The following is a 16,322-nucleotide window of genomic DNA, read 5'->3' as shown; positions in this document are numbered from 1 at the left end:
AAACTACTCTGTACATGAAACAAATTCTCCTAACCTCCCCATTTGCTTGTTTACTAACTATCTTAAATTGATGCCCCTCTAGTCATTGGCTCACTGTAGAAATAATTTCTCCCTCTTGACTCTATCCAAACCCCTCATAATTTTAAAGACCTTGATCAAGTCACGCCTTAACCATCTTTGTTCCAGCAAAAAAAATCTGCTGATAGACCAAACCACTCATCCCAGTAAAGTTCTGCAACCCTTCTATTGCTTGACATCTTTCCTACAGTGGGGAGAGGTGGGAACCACCAATAATCAGGTTAACAGAAAAAGTGCTTGGAAGTTCCTGGATGAAAAACAAACCTCAGTGTAAGCCTGACTCCACTGATTGGACTACACTGACTCCCTTCAGGAGCGGAAAAATTAGAGGGGGAAATTTACAGGGGAAAAATTGGAGGGTAGAAAATTGCCTCTCCGCAAAAGAAAATTCACTCATAAAGCACTAAAAAAGATGAAATATCTCACCACAATTGTAACAATAGAAACACAAATTCCTCAGCTCTCAGGGAGTTAACAGCTCCCTGATCAAGCAATGTGTTTTGTGTTAGGGTGAGTGGGCTCTTATAATACACGCCATTTCTTTGCTTCAGTAAAGAATGGTAAGATTTCCTACTTAGAGCCTGAAAAAATAAAACTCTATTGTAAAATGAATGGTGAAGCAGATTATCCTTTATAACAGCTTTGAACCTCTACACAAGTGATAAGGGATTTCTTCTTTGAAAAATACTCGTTCTTAAGATCCAATCAGTGTAGTCAGAGTGAATATTAAATCTAGGAGCGGATAGGTATTACAGACAATTGAATGGACTGAAAAGATTTTTTTACTGTTATCTCATTTCATTCCACTTAACTGCCAGCTTTGTGTGATGGGCTTGCTTTAAATCCTGTAATTCTTCGATAAAGAGAGTATTACATTATAGAAAATAAAACCCTGGGAACTGAATAAAAGCAATCTATCACTTCAGTTTTCTTGAGGTTGAAGTCTAATATTTCTTAAAAATAGAATGGAGTCGGGTGTAGGAGGACAATAATTAGATTCCAAACATCTAACATAAATAATTGTTTTTGGAAGGTCTTCACTCAAATCAATGTCCATTGACAAATCACCCATTCTGTCGTTTAATTTATATAAACAAAATACTATTGTACTGAATTGAGGAGTTGGGGAATGATGCAATTTCTATTTAAAAAGAAGTCATTGCAAGTCACAACATTCCACTGACTTCTGAAGAGCCTCTGAGTATTAGTAAAGTATTTTCCTTTTGCAGAACATTTGGACGACTGTCTCAGATATATTGTGTCTTTAGATTTTGCATATTAAATGGTTAATATGTCCTCCTCCACTGCCTTTCCTCCATCATCCACCTCAGTGGGACCGCACTCGCCTGGTTCGAATCCTACTTCTCAAACCACCAGCAATATATCTGCACAAACGGCTTCTCCTCCCGCTCTCACCCGGTCACCTGCTGGTACCCCAAGGATCCATCCTTGGCCTCCTCCTCTTTCTGATCTACATGCTCCCTCTTGGGGATGTCATCCGCAGACATGGGGTAAACTTCCATATGTACTCAGATGACACCCAACTCTATTTTTCCACCTCTCTTTGCGCCCCCCAGTCCCCTGATGTTCTGCCTGTCAGATTTCAGGGGTTGGATGTGCGCAAACTTCCTTCAACTGAACGTTGACAAGACGGAAGCCATATTCTTTGGCTCTCGTCAATGTCTAAAATCTCACGGTTCTCACCTCCTCCACCTACTCGACCTCCCACTAAAACTCTCCGAACCCATACGCAACCTAGGGGTCAGGTTCGACCCCCAATTATCCTTCCTCCCCCACATCCGGTCCTTCACTAGAAATGCTTTCTTCCACCTCCGACACATCGCCCGTCTCCGCCAATACCTCACTCCAACAGCCGCTGAAACCCGGGTCCATGCCTTTGTCACCTCTCAGCTGGACTATTCAAATGCCCTCCTCGCCGGTCTCCCCTCCGCTACCATCCATAAAATCCAGATTATACAAAACTCTGCAGCCTGCTTTCTCACCCGCACCGATCCCCCCAGTCCTGGCCAGACTGCACTGGCTGCCTATCCCAGAGAGGATCGACTTCAAGATCCTCACCCTTGTATTCAAGTCCCTCCACTACTCTGCACCCCCCGACCTTTCTGACCTCCTCTCAAAACAGTGCCCATTGCCTTTGTTCCTCCAGGTCTGGCCTCCTCCTCGTCCCCCGAGTCCTCCACTCCACCCTCGGCGGCCGTGCCTTCAGCCACTATGCCCCGAGGCTCTGGAACTCCCTTCCCCTCCCTCTCTTCCTATTTTCAGGTCTTGGCTGAACACCTTTCTTTTCAACCGCGCCTTTGGTCACCTTCCCCCCCCTCCCCCTGGCTCCTCCCCCCCTGGCTCCTCCCCCTCCCCCTGGCTCCTCCCCCTCCCCTGGCTCCTCCCCCTCCCCCTGGCTCGGCCCCGGAATCTGTTACTGTGAAGCGCTCTGAGACGCCGTCCGGCATGGAGGGCACTATATACATCCAAGTTCTTGTTGTTGTTTAGCACAGGAATGGTGGCTGAAGGTGCATCCTGTGTTTTCCTGTTTTTTTGGTAAATTATTCAATGCAGAAGATCCAAAGGAACAAAAGATGTACAACATATTAGCAAATTGAAGAGGGAATTCGATAACTACATGGTGAAAAAGATTGATGCAAGGTAAGAGATGATATATATTTTTACTTTGGGACCAGTCTGTACCGTTCCTGCATTCCTATATTATAGTGAAAGTATACATTATACCACGTTCACTGTTTTCATAAGTATATGCTACTCATCTTTGAAAAACGTTAGTAAGGCAAACATCCAAGTCAGGAGTCCAACACAAGTGAATGTGAACTGCAAACCAAGCTGACATGTCCAGGCATCCCACCTACACATGGAAATCCCAGAGATAGATTGTTGGAATGGAATGCGCTCTCTCTCCCTGGAGGGACACATCCTGCTCACCCAATTCCATAAAGTATTAGGCACAGGTTGGCAAGAGGCAAAGCTTGGGGACCCCAGAGTGTCTGCTGGAGTCTAACCAGTTAACACCGCATAGCTTGCGGTTGTGAACATTGTCTGGCAAGCCTTCCCACTGCTTATCCAGGACCACCCTACCCATTGGAGCTTGGGTTTGCAGGATACATAGGGGACAACCAACCAGAACTACTGCTACACTGGTTGTGTGCGCAAGAGATAGGTCAGGCTCTACTGTGACATCTGGAGTTGAATGGCCTACCAGCACTCACTGCCAAAGCATAAACAATGACCACTTGGGTGGGTAACAGAGGGCAATTGCACCACAGCAATCATCAGCTGGAAATTGGGTGATTCCCCTTCCCCCTCAGGGATCCTGAGACAAATTCCCCTAATGCTAAAGATTATTTTCTGGGGGTAATAATCCCTTCAAAATTTGTTTTTAAAAATAATAATTTGATCACTCAATCCACAACTGTTTGTGTGGCACTGCTGTGTGCAATTGGCTGTTGCATTTCGCCCACAAAATCTACAGCCAATTTACTTTACAATATATCCTGTGAAGCACTTTGAGACATCTTGAAGACGTGATAAAGCACTGTATCAAATGCAAGGATTATTATTATATTTTATTAATATAATGGTATTTGGCTGCAATTAGTCCATTTACCAATGGATTGAACCTGACCTGCTTGGTCTGGATGTGGGTGTTTCCAATCACAGTCAGTGTGTTTACTGACTGAGCCATCAGGGAAACTGATAACCCTATCTGTTTTAGGGAAGTTGAAATGTTACACGAGAAACCCCATCCTCAAGGGTTAACAGTGTCTCGTCGATTTCAGATTGCTCCCACCCACCTTTCCAATCAGGACTAAAGGAAACAGAGATCATAAGAGTTTTTCATCCAAACTCATTTTGGGACAAATCAGATTTCCTATTGAGCGAATGCTCTGAGGATTAGCAGAATCTCACATCTCCAATCCTGTTCAGTAAACCTGGGGAGATTAGTCTGAATGCCTTATTGTGGAGATTTTCCTGCTTGAGGATTATTTTTTAGGTTGAATTCATGTATGAGGCAATGGATAGGAAATAAAAAAAAGTGCGGTATATGGAGTATAAAATGCCTGGGATTTCAAATTAGGTGCCCAAACACCACAGAGAGCAGCAAATGTTTTTTCTGGGCTTTGGGAATCAATGACTTCCCTGGCGGTACCTGCCCTGGGACTCACCAAGTCCATTCCAAGGAGATCGTTTACTATCGAAAACATTTTATCAACTGTGCCGAAGGAGCAGAGCAGAGAGCTTCCTCTTCCCTTACAGCGGGCTGTGTCCTTTGGATCCCTGCATGTCTCTGAAGGACCACCATTGGAGCAGCTCTTCTCTTACCCACCATCTCTGCCTGCTCCCCTGGTGCTGCAAAGCACTGCCCTGAACACTGCTTCCTGCTGTTGCTGCTGCTGCCTGCACTCCGATGGGCTGTCCCCTTCAGGAAGCTCGTCCACACCAGGTAACCAGTTATACTTTCAAGGAGTGACTTTACAGCATGCAATCCAATTGAAGGAATAGTAATAATAATAATAATCCTTGCATTTGATACACCGCTTTAACACGTGTTTTTGTTGTGATATACATTAGAAAAATGGATTTGCAGGAACAGAGAGATCTTTACCATTAATGGTTTTCGTAATCAATAATAAAGTGCAGCTTAGTTTAACAAGTTGTTTTTTGTTTATTAACTGTGTGAGTGATCTTCACATAAGCTGCAGTTAATTTTCAGGGAATTAAATTAACATCAATCACTAAAGCATTAACCTTTAGCATGCTTCAATTACTGTGTAGTTTCAACTTTGTTAAGTTAATTCGGTTTCTTTGGTGCTAATTATACTTTACAATTTGGCGTTCATTATATACGAAAGCCTCATACACGCTTTCATTACATCGAGGCTTGACTACGCAAACTCCCTGCTTGTCGGCCCCCAACTCCTCCCTCCACAGGCTGCAGATCATCCAGAACTCTGTAGCCCGTGTCCTCTCCCGCACCAGACTCCGTGACCCTATCACCCCATCCTCGCCCGACTCCACTGGCTTCCCATCACACAGAGGATACAGTTCAAGATCCTGGTCCTCACCTTCAAAGCCCTCTTTGGTCTTGCTCCCCCCGACCTCTGCGACCTCCTAAATCCGGAATCGGGATATTTCAGAAAATATCAACATATTTCCTAATAAGGAATGTGCTATTATCTCATTTTAAAATATTGAATTTGCTGAAAATTATAATAATAATAATCCTTGCATTTGATATGCACCTTATCACGTCTTTGAGACGTCTCAAAGCACTTCAGAGGATACACTGTAAATTGAATTGACTGTATATATTGTGGGTGAAACGCGGCAGCCAATTGCGTACAGCAGCGTCCCACAAATAGTCGTGGATTGAGTGACCAAATTATTATTATTATTTATTTTTTGAAGGAATTATTACCCCCCCGGAAAAGCGATCGCCAATCGACTAACAACTGGGTTCCTACTTACTGCTGGGTAAACAGAAGCGTGTGGAGTAAGGAAACTTGCCCAACCTTCGCCTGCCCGGGAATCGAAACCAGGTCTCTTGTTTGCAAGGTGAGGGCTCTAACCACTGGGATACAGGACTCCATTGCATTCATCATTGAAGAATCCATTCTCTAGGATTTCCATGTTTCCAAAATGTTTGTGGAATCTCCTCTGCGGGGACATCATAAATAGAGAGAATTTGTCATATCAAGGGAAATGTTAGAGGAGTCTGGATCTGCAGGATCCTTCTCTCTGCTGATTGTGATAAGTTTGAAAGCAGTGATGTGGCATTGTGGAGTCCTGTAGCTTAGTGGTTAGAGCACTCGCCTTTCAAGCGAGAGGACTTGAGGTCAATTCCCAGCCTGGGCGAAATGTTGGGCAAGTTTCCTTACTCCACACACTTCTGGTTACCTAGCAGCAAGTAGGAAATGGTTGTTAGTCGATTGGGGGTTCACTTTTCCGGGGTGGGGGAGTAGCAATCACTTTAAAAAANTTGATCACTTTGCTTGCGATTCATTGCTGTGTGCAATTGGCTGCTGCGTTTCACCCACAAAATATAGTCAATTCACTTTACAGTAAATGTACTGTAAATTGAAGCGCTTTGAGACGTCTCGAATAAGATAAGACGTGATAAGGCGCTATATCAAATGCAAGCATTATTGTTATTATGTGACTGGCAGTTCTGGATTTTGTAACATTTCTTTGGCATTTGCTTCCTCTTTGACTTCAGCACCAGTGACTGTTAGATTGTCTGCAGACATCCCATCAGGCTTAACCTGCTCCGCCAAATAATCCAAATTACTTTATGCTAATAGACACTTCAAATAGTGGGCTCAAATAGTGGGCTTGATTATTTAGTGAGCGTTTGCTGACCTGGGAGTCCTGCGTTGGAACTTCATTTCAATTCAGGAGGGTCGTGTCCATGTTCTTAGGTACACTGAGATACTTCACTTTAAACCCACCAATAAGCAATCAAAGACGGTTTGATTGCTTATTGGTGGTTTTAAAGTGAATTGTTTAAAACAATTGATTGTTTAAAATTAAATAGAATTACATAGAATCAACAGCAACCAAAACAGGCCATTCAGTCCTTGTGCTGGTGTTTATACAATCCATCCTAATTCCCTCCTACCCAGTCTCCCTCCCTCCACTTTCCCTCATGTATGCATTGTTTCCTCTAGTTATATTGATGCTTTCTACTTTACCCACAACTTCTGACAGCGAGTTCAAATATAGTGCCTTGATATCATTTGATATAGCTCCTTATCACGCCTTTGAGACGTCTCAAAACACTTCACAGAACATACTGGAAAGTTCTCACCTCCGTCTATGTAAAGATGTTTGTCCTAAACGCTCTTTACATCTGTTAATGACTAAGTTGTATTTACGTCCCTTTGTTATGGACTCATCTTTGTTATGAGTCTACTTGATTTCACCTTATGAAACCCTTTAATAATTTTAAACATCTCTATCAGGTATTTTGTTTTTGGTCAGCCGGGTATCTGACCATGCTTAAGAATATCTAAACCTAAACTAAGAATTCCATGCATTCAACCTACATACGGAAATCCCAGAGATAGATGGGTGAAATGGAATGCTCAGTCTCTCCCTGGAGGGTTGTATCCTGCTTACCTAATTCCGGAAAGTATTAGGCTCAGTTTGGCAAGAGCCAAGACTTGAGCACCCCGGAGTGTGTGTTGGGGAAACCGCTGGAGTTTATCCAGCTTGCCATTGATATTGCTGTCCAGCTTTCTTGTTGCTTGTCCAGCTAGGACCACCCTAACTATTAGGTCTTTGGCTTCAGGGTTAACAGGAGCTCAGTGGGAGGATTCCCTGCCCCCAGCGATGGCTCTCCTTGGAGCTGAACTGGCTTCAAGATGACGTGTTTGGTATGGAATGTCGGAATCAGGCCAGGCATCTGTAGCGGCCTCAGTAGTCCAATTCCTGAGCCAGGCAGGTCCGCAGTATTCCAGCGCACTGCTGATGACAGCACAACCAGCCTGACTAATCGGCAGTACTTGGAAGTGTAAACCAGTCATTGGGGATCATCTCTCAATCATCTCATCACCTGAGAAAAAAAGCTCTCATCTGTCCAGTCTTTCCTGACAGATGTATCCTCTTATCCCTGGTAACATCCAAGTAAATCTCCGACGTACTTTCCATGATATCCTTCTTGAATTATAATCACGACTGTGTGGTCTAACCTTGTTTTCTTTACAAATTTAAATGAAGACACAGGACACAGCCAACAGTCACTTTCCGTTCTATTTCCACTAAACTGCAAGATACTTGAAGAGGATTTGCAAGGGTATGGGGAAAGAGCGAGGGAGGGGGGGCTGATTGGTGGCTCTTGCAAAGAGCTGGCACAGGCACGATGAGCCGAATAGCCTCATTTTGTGCTGTAATATTCTATGATTCTATACTTGAGCTGAGCCACAAAGACAGACCTATTAGCTGCAGGTCTATCTATATGGGTCAGCTCAAGTACCTTGCAGTCTATTGGACTGTGCTCTTACTTTTTTCCTCTCTGTCATACACTCTGATACTCAGATGATTTAGTTTGCAGCCGGGTATCTGACACATGTGAAACCCCATCATCGTGAGTAAGCGCTTCAGAGCAAATTGAGAGTTCCATGGATCAAACCTACAATGGAATATGCATTCTTTCCCTGGAGGGATGCATCCTGCATATCTAATTCTGGAGAGCTTTAGACACAGGTTGGCAAGAGCCAAGGCTTGAAGACACCAGAATGTGCGTTGGGGTAACTGCTGGAGTCTAACCAGCTAAAACTGCATAGCTTGCCATTGATTTCACTGTCTGCCAAGTTTCCTACTGCTTGTCCAACTGGGACAACTCTACCTGTTAGGGCGTTGGCTTTCAGAATTAACAGGAATTGAATAGGAAGAATCCCTGTCCTCAGTCTGTCTCTGCAAATCCCGCTGATGAGCAGGCTGGCTCGTCTGTCATCAGTGGTGCCCTGGAGACCTGGAACTGGGCTACTGAGTCTTCCACAGAGGGTAACCTTGATACTGACACTGGCAAACATGCCACCTTGGAGTTAGCTAAGTGATATTTTATTTGCATTGATCTCTTGGTTGCCAACTTCATTCTCAATTCAACAACAGCAACAACAACTTGGATGTATATAGTGCCCTCCACGCCAGACGGAGTCTCAGAATGCTTCACAGTAATGGATGCCGGAGCCGAGCCGGGGGGAGGGGGAGGAGCTGGGGGGAGGCGGAGGAACTGGGGAGGGGGAGGAACAGGGGAGGGGGAGGAGCCGGGGAGGGGGAGGAGCCGGGGGGAGGGGGAGGAAGGTGACCAAAGGTGCGGTCGAAAAGAAAGGTCTTCAGCAGAGACCTGAAAATGGGAAGGGAGGCAGCGAGACGAAGGGAGTGAGGAAGGGAGTTCCAGAGCCTTGGGGCATAGTGGCTGAAGGCACGGCCACCGAGGGTGGAGTGGAGGACTCGGGGGACGAGGAGGAGGCCAGTCCCGGAGGAACGAAGGCAATGGGCACTGTTGTGAGGAGAGAGAGGTCAGAGAGGTCGGGGGGTGCAGAGGAGTGGAGGGATTTGAAGACAAGGGTGAGGATCTTGAAGTCGATCCACTCTGGGACAGGCAGCCAGTCTGGCAAGGACTGGGGTAATCCAGTACTGCTGCTGTGACTCTACAGTATTATGAGTGATCTGTTTACCCTATAATAATAATAATACTACTACAAACTATAACATACTACTCCATACTACAACATTCTGCCCATGATTAGTCCCAATTAAGCTCCCATCTTTTTTTACTACAACAGACCTAAGTTCACAACTCTCATGATTAATGTCACCAGTGATATAGAAAGACATGAACACAATGGGAATGGGAAGAGGCATTCAGCCCTATTGAACATTTCAAACTGTTTTATTACATTTTACCAATTCTTTTAATCCAATTCCTTTGGCTTTTCTCCATATCCCTTAAAAATGTTACTTTTCAATTATCTATCTAGCTCCCTTTTAAAGCTATAAGTTGACTTTGCCTCCAGCGCACTCTACATTTTCTGGGTAAAATAATTTTTTTCTGATCTAATTTTTAACTGTTTTGGCTGTAATTGTCCTCCATGTGTTTCTAGAGTTGACAATCCTGGGGGTCCCAGTGAGTGACTCTCACTGGCCCCGAGCGCTGGGGCCCCCTCTTTGCCAGGATGAGGAGGCAGAAGGCAGGACAGAGCTCGAGCTCCATGTTCTCCATCAGATCCAGAGGAGGAGCCGTCGACACCGCACCATCTTCACCGAGGAGCAGCTGGAGGCTCTGGAAGCCATGTTCAAGCGGAACCAGTACCCGGATGTGGTAACTCGGGAACAGCTGGCAATCCAGGTGCATCTGCGGGAGGAGCGGGTGGAGGTAGGGAATCTATCAACACGGTGCACAGATGATGAAGTGGAGATGAAGAAGCGAGTAAAATAATAATAATTCTTATATTTGATACAGCGCCTTATCATGTCCTCAAGACGTCTCAAAGCACTTCACAGAATATACTGTAAAGTGAATTGACTGAATATTTTGTGGGTGAAACGTGGCAGAAGTGAGAGAAGTCTGTGGCAGAAAAGTATAAGAAAAGAACACATGGGAGCGTATGAGACAAGTATGAGAAAAGACCACCAAGTCACTTGGAATGTAATTACATAGACTTTTGGGGAGTCTCCGTCCTTCAAATCCTCATTCTTGACTTCTTTTTGCAATGCCCCTTTCCCTTATCACTTCTCTCTCTCATCACTGACCTGATACCCACCTCCAACTCTTCACAATCCCCTCGTATTTTAAATGAGCTGCATTGAATTATAGTCTAACAAGGTCCTGACAAGTTGTTAAGTGCTACAGTTAATATGAGTTCTGGTGTGTCCTCTTTACTGAAATGTTGTCTGTTCTCAGGTCTGGTTCAAAAATCGAAGAGCAAAGTGGAGACGACAGAATCGAACCTCATCTGAATCAGAAGCAGCAACGAACTAAGTTGCAGAAGTGGAGCTTTGCCTAATGTTCCTCAGCTCCCAACCTTATCTGTAAATAAAGGAACACAAGAATAACAGATAATGTTTTTGTATTTTTCTTGCCTTCCAATTTTGCCTCCTCCTCTCACTTCCTAAAGGCATCTTGCAGTACAGGTTCATACCACCATCAAGAACCATAACAATTTGTATTTATAAAATGCCTTTCGCGTCAGCAGCATGTCTCAAAAGACCAGCTGACGAGAGTTACCCCACCAAGAGGTGGGGAGCTGACGAGGGAACGTGGGTGACGAGAGGGCAGAAGGTAACTCAAAATGCTCTTGAAAGCTAAAATGGAAAGCAAGGAATTGCCACCTTGCCTTGGAGATGTCCTTAGCGCTAGTCACCAGGACTCACTCTGAGGCACATACTCAGTCAGTGTTCCAACAATTGTGGTTTCTATCCACACAAGGGGTGACCCTAGTGAGACCGAGAACCACTGAATGATCTCATTGATTTTAGTGGCTCTTAAAGTGGTGCTTCGGGTAGTCACTGCACGAGTATAACACACAATGGAGGCTTGTGGTTTGATCAGGTGGGATCAGGCTGCGTCAGTTTTCATGAGAAGATTTCCTAATGTCGTGAGGCTCAGGAGAAACACATCTACATTATGTTCATCAGCATGCACAAGTGCTTTAACCTCATGCCCGATGAAATCCTCATCATAATAATAATAATTCTTGCATTTGATATAGCGCCTTACCACGTCTTCAAGATGTCTCAAAGCGCTTCACAGGATACACTGTAAAGTGAATTGACTGTATATTTTGTGGGTGAAATGCAGCAGCCAATTGTGCACAGCAGTGTCCCACAAAGAATTGTGGAGTGAGTAACCAAATTATTATTATAATTTACTTTTTTGAAGGGATTATTACTCCCTGGAAAGCAATCCACCAATTGACTAACAACCGGGTTCCTACTGACTGTTAGGAAAATAAAGGAAAAATACTTGAACCAACAAAATGAAAACTAGAAGCCATGGGAATACATGAACAAATAATTAATTTTATCTGGAATGTGTGTTCCAACTCCAAGATCGTGTAAGGGTTAATGGTAGATGCACTGAGTCTATCCCGCTTGAAAGGGAGGTAAGGCCAGCCTGTTGATTGTCACCCACCGTGTTTGATGCATTCATCAAAGACATATTAGATGTCATTGAATGATAGACTTAGTGTATCTGTTCCAGGCATTCACCATCTTGAACACTGAGCCACTGAATGGGATATGATGGTGGGCACTGCCAAGTGTGGAATCATGGCTCTGTGTGACTCAAAGGCTGACATTGAGGGTATTGATTGGAAGATACAAGGGGCATCTGTCCCAGTTGTTGATTCTTGTGTGTCAGTCAGGCTCAGTTGGTAGCACTCTTGTCACTGAGTCAGAAGGTTGTGGGTTCAAGCTCTCATTGGGTCTTGGAACTCATATTGTCTAAGATGACACTCCAGTGCAGTGCTGGAGGTGTGCTGTATTGTTGGATGTTTAACATCTCATCCTTCAGATGAGACATTAAACCAAGGCCCCATCTGCCAGTTCAGGGATATAAGATCCTATGGCACTATTTTCCTCAAAATCCAAATGAGAGGAGATGATGGACCTCCTCTAGCCAAAATCGAGAGGATCCAGTCTGCTAACTCTGCTCTTGCTACTGCCACCCCTAACCCTCCATCCCTCTCTCTACACCTTCAATCCCGTCTTTCTCTTCCTTCCTCTCCATCATCTCCCGAATGAAGACCACCATGTGCTCCCTTAACCCCAGCCCTCTTCTAACTTCCCAGATCTACAACCTTGCCCCCTCCTTACAGACATCGTAACCTCTCTTTGTCCACTGGCACAGTCCCATCCCATCCCAAAACAGCTGCCATCAACCCTCCTCAAAAAACCCATCCCACCTCCAACCTCCCTTTCCGCTGCAAGGTAGTGGAATGAGTCGTTGCTTCCCAGCTGCACTCTTTCTTTTCCACGCACTCCCTGTTTGAATCTCTCCAATCCGGTCTCCGCATTGCCCACACTTCCAAGACTGTCCTGATCAAAGTCACAAATGATATTCTCCTTCCACCTCACACTGTTGGTGTGATATTCCTCAGGGCTGTATCCTCGGTCCTCTCCTCTTTAATATCTATATGCTCCTGGATGGCCATGTTAGAATATACACTTTTTGTATATTGCTAGAATCATAATAGATGTTGTGAATGGGTTAACTTTTAAGTTAAGTGTGGGGGTCAACTGGACTGACAGTCATGGGATAGGACTCATCTGGTTTTCTCTGTTTTTAAAAGAATAACAGACAGGGGCCGGGGGTCACCTCTTATCAGTAAATGACAACACGCCCACAGAGGTAACGGTCCAAGGTACCAGTGGACACAGGATCTCTTCTGAGCAATAAGTCGCTAGATTCTGACAGGGCCGAGCGACAGAAGGCAACCCTCAAGAATAGCAATTAATGAGCAAGTTGCTTAAACTGGAGGGCCTCGGTACCATCCCGGGATACTGATAAGGAATAACCGGTCACTTTAAAGGAATGTACTAATGATCCCACACCACAAAATAATGAGCACCAGATACAGCCCTAAACTGATCAATCCTCTATCTTAGACAATTAGATCAGATAACAGGAATCTTAAGGACAATGTGTATGTGTGTGAGGCACTACACCCCATGAGGTATTCACGTGAACCCGGCATGATTTCGACCGGGTGATCTAATGTCCGCACCATGATTGGACGAACATTGGTATAAGAGTTCCGTTAACTTTGTGTACAGGGCCGTCCCGGGTCGCGGAGACGAGGATACGGGAGATGGACCGTCCCGGGTCGTGGAGACAAGGATACGGGAGATGGGGCCGTCCCGGGCCACGGAGACAAGGCTACGGAGATGGAAGACTGAGAGCTGGAAACACTAAGACTGAGGATATCAGATGGAAGATTGAAAGCTGTAAGCAAGAAGACTGAAAGCATGAAGAATCAAGCTTGTGTGCTGGAAAGACACAGTGTTGAACTCTTGAACTCGAGATATCTATAGTGGTGTTATTCTGTTATAAGATCTGTTGATTGTACCGCCTTTGGTCTGACCCATCGGGATATTGGGGAATAACGAACGAATAATAATAAAACAGTCTGATATCTGGTTAGAGGAATTAGCGTTGTTTCCTTACAGATTTGGCTGATTTTATTTTCTAACAGTCATGTCATCTGCAGGCATGCGGTTAACTTCTACATGTATGCAGATAACACCCAACTCTATATCTGCCTCTGCTTTCAATTCCAGGACCGCTGCTGTTTTGACCAGTTGCCGGTTAGACATCAAGTTCTGGATGCAGGTTGAATTTAAATCAATCTAAGATTGTACAGAAATATTAAAATCATTGATTTGCTGTAACAGACTCTTTGTGCCCCTATTTTCCTTCAGAACAATAGAAACCTGTATATCGTTTCACCCACAAAATATACAGTCAATTCACTTTACAGTAAGCGCTTTGAGACGTCTCGAAGACGTGATAAGGCACTGTATCAAATGCAAGGATTATTATTGTTATCTTTTTGACAACTTTCAAAGAAGAGTTGTTCAGTAGGATATTGGCAAGATAGAGGCTCTCCTGTTTGGCTTGTCAATCAGAGCCTCCTCATCTCAGGTGCTGACAGCATCAATCTATATGGATCCATTCTCCACTTCACGGAGCAAGGACAGAACTTCAACTCTTAATTATCCTTTCAACTCACATCCAAACTCTAACCCATTCAGCTGTCCCTCAGCTCCACAACATTGCCTGCCTCTGCCAAACCGGGGGTGTGATGGTGTGCATGTGCAGTTGGCTGACTGTGAGTATGTAAGGAGTGTCAGGGGTTAAGGGGGTGTGATGGTGTGACTGTGACATGCAGTGGGTGTGTAAGAATTTGGATTTGTAAGGGGGTGATGGTGCGAGTGTACAAGGAGTGTCAGTGTGTAAGGGATGAGTGTGTAAGGGGATGAGTGTGCAAGGGGGTGGGTGTGTAAGATTGTGTGTAAGGGTCTATGTGGGAAGGGGTGCTGCTGTGAGTGTGTAAGGAATTAAGTGTGTAATAACAACAAAATTAAATTTGTATAGCGCCTTTTACGTCGGATGTCCCAAGGTGCTGGACAATCAGTGTATCGGACCGGAGCTGGGGCTCAGGATCAGGGAGAGGGTGGAGGACGGGATAAGGCAGGTGACCGAAGGCAAGGTCGAAGAGGAGGGTCTTGAGACGGGTCTTGAAGGTGGAGAGGGAGGGGGCGAGGTGGAGGGATTGCGGGATGGAGTTCAAGAGAGTGGCAGAGTGGCAGAAGGCCCGCCCGCCAATGGTGGGGTGGGTGAAGTGGGGGACGTGAAGCAGGCCAGAGCCCACTGAGCGGAGGGAGCAAGCAGGTTGGTAGGGGGCTAGGAGGTTGCAGAGGTAAAGGGGAGGGCTTTGAAGGTGAGCACGAGGATATTGAACTGTATGGGAAGCCAGTGGAGTCGGGCGATGATGGGGTGATAGGGTCGGTCACGGAGCCTGGGGCAAGAGAGGACATGGGCTGCAGAGTTTTGGATTTTCTGTAGACTGCGGAGGGAGGAATTGGGGAGGCCGACAAGCAGGGAGTGGGTGAGTGAGGGGGTGAGTGAGTGTGTGAGCGGGAGGGAGTGAGTGAGTGTGTGAGCGGGAGTGAGTGAGGGGCTGAGTGAGTGAGTGGTTGAGCGGGAGGGAATGAGTAAATGAGTGTGTGAGCGGGAGGGAGGGGTTAAGTGAGGGTGTGAGCGGGAGGGAGTGAGTGTGTGAGCGGGATGGAGTGAGTGTGTGAGCGGGAGGGAGTGAGTGAGTGTGCGAGTGGGAGGGAGGGGTTAAGTGAGGGTGTGAGCGGGAGGGAGTGAGGGTGTGAGCGGGAGTGAGGGGGTGAATGTGTGAGCGGTAGGGAGTGAGTGTGTAAGGGGAGTGAGGGGGTGAGTGAGTGTGTAAGGGGAGTGAGGTGGTGAGCAGGAGCGAGTGAGTGTGTGAACGGGAGGGAGTGAGGGTGTGAGTGTGTGAGCGGGAGGGAGTGAGTGTGTGAGCGGGATGGAGTGAGTGTGTGAGCGGGAGGGAGTGAGTGAGTGTGCGAGTGGGAGGGAGGGGTTAAGTGAGGGTGTGAGCGGGAGGGAGTGAGGGTGTGAGCGGGAGTGAGGGGGAATGTGTGAGCGGTAGGGAGTGAGTGTGTAAGGGGAGTGAGGGGGTGAGTGAGTGTGTAAGGGGAGTGAGGTGGTGAGCAGGAGCGAGTGAGTGTGTGAACGGGAGGGAGTGAGGGTGTGAGTGTGTGAGCGGGAGGGAGTGAGGGGTGAGTGAGTGAGGGGTTGAGAGAGTGAGTGAGGGGGAGAGGGTGAGGGAGGGAGTGAGTGAGGGGTTGAGTGTGTGAGCGAGAGGGAGGGGTTAAATGAGTGTGTAAGCGGGAGTGAGTGAGTGTGTGAGCGGGAGTGAAGGGGTGAGTGAGTGTGTGAGCGGGAGTGAAGGGGTGAGTGAGTGTGTGAGTGAAGGGGTGAGTGAGAGTGTGAGCGGGAGGGAGGGGTTAAGTGAGTGTGTGAGCGGGAGGGAGTGAGGGGGTAAGTGAGTGTGTGAGCGGGAGGGAGGGGGTGAGCGAGTGTGTGAGTGGGAGGGAGTGAGGGGGTGAGTGAGTGTGTGAGCGGGAGGGAGTGAGGTGGTGAGTGTGTAACCAGGAGTGAGTGTGTGAGCAAGAGT

The 16,322-nt window shown here is 46.2% G+C and overlaps 1 protein-coding gene across 1 annotated transcript; it reads left to right on the top strand.

Annotated features, from left to right (window-relative positions):
• The first annotated feature begins 2,600 nt into the window (after nt 1–2,600).
• LOC103189628 (homeobox protein goosecoid-2) lies at nt 2,601–10,646 on the top strand. Its single transcript, XM_007910079.2, has 3 exons — nt 2,601–2,739; nt 9,714–9,985; nt 10,514–10,646. The coding sequence occupies exons 1-3, from the start codon at nt 2,733–2,735 to the stop codon at nt 10,589–10,591; spliced, it is 357 nt and encodes a 118-aa protein (XP_007908270.1). The 5' UTR covers nt 2,601–2,732; the 3' UTR covers nt 10,592–10,646.
• Nucleotides 10,647–16,322: the final 5,676 nt, after the last annotated feature.

This window comes from Callorhinchus milii, unplaced genomic scaffold (genome assembly GCF_018977255.1).
Source record: "Callorhinchus milii isolate IMCB2004 unplaced genomic scaffold, IMCB_Cmil_1.0 Scaffold8, whole genome shotgun sequence".
Lineage (NCBI taxonomy): Eukaryota > Metazoa > Chordata > Chondrichthyes > Chimaeriformes > Callorhinchidae > Callorhinchus > Callorhinchus milii.
The sequence above is the reverse complement of the archived record's forward strand: the minus strand, read 5'-3'. Positions and strand labels throughout refer to the sequence as shown.

Excerpts from the sequence above, each read along its gene's own strand:
- LOC103189628 (XM_007910079.2), top strand. Across the intron at positions 9,986-10,513 it reads TGCGGGAGGAGCGGGTGGAG|GTCTGGTTCAAAAATCGAAG; the intron begins GTAGGGAATCTA and ends GTCTGTTCTCAG.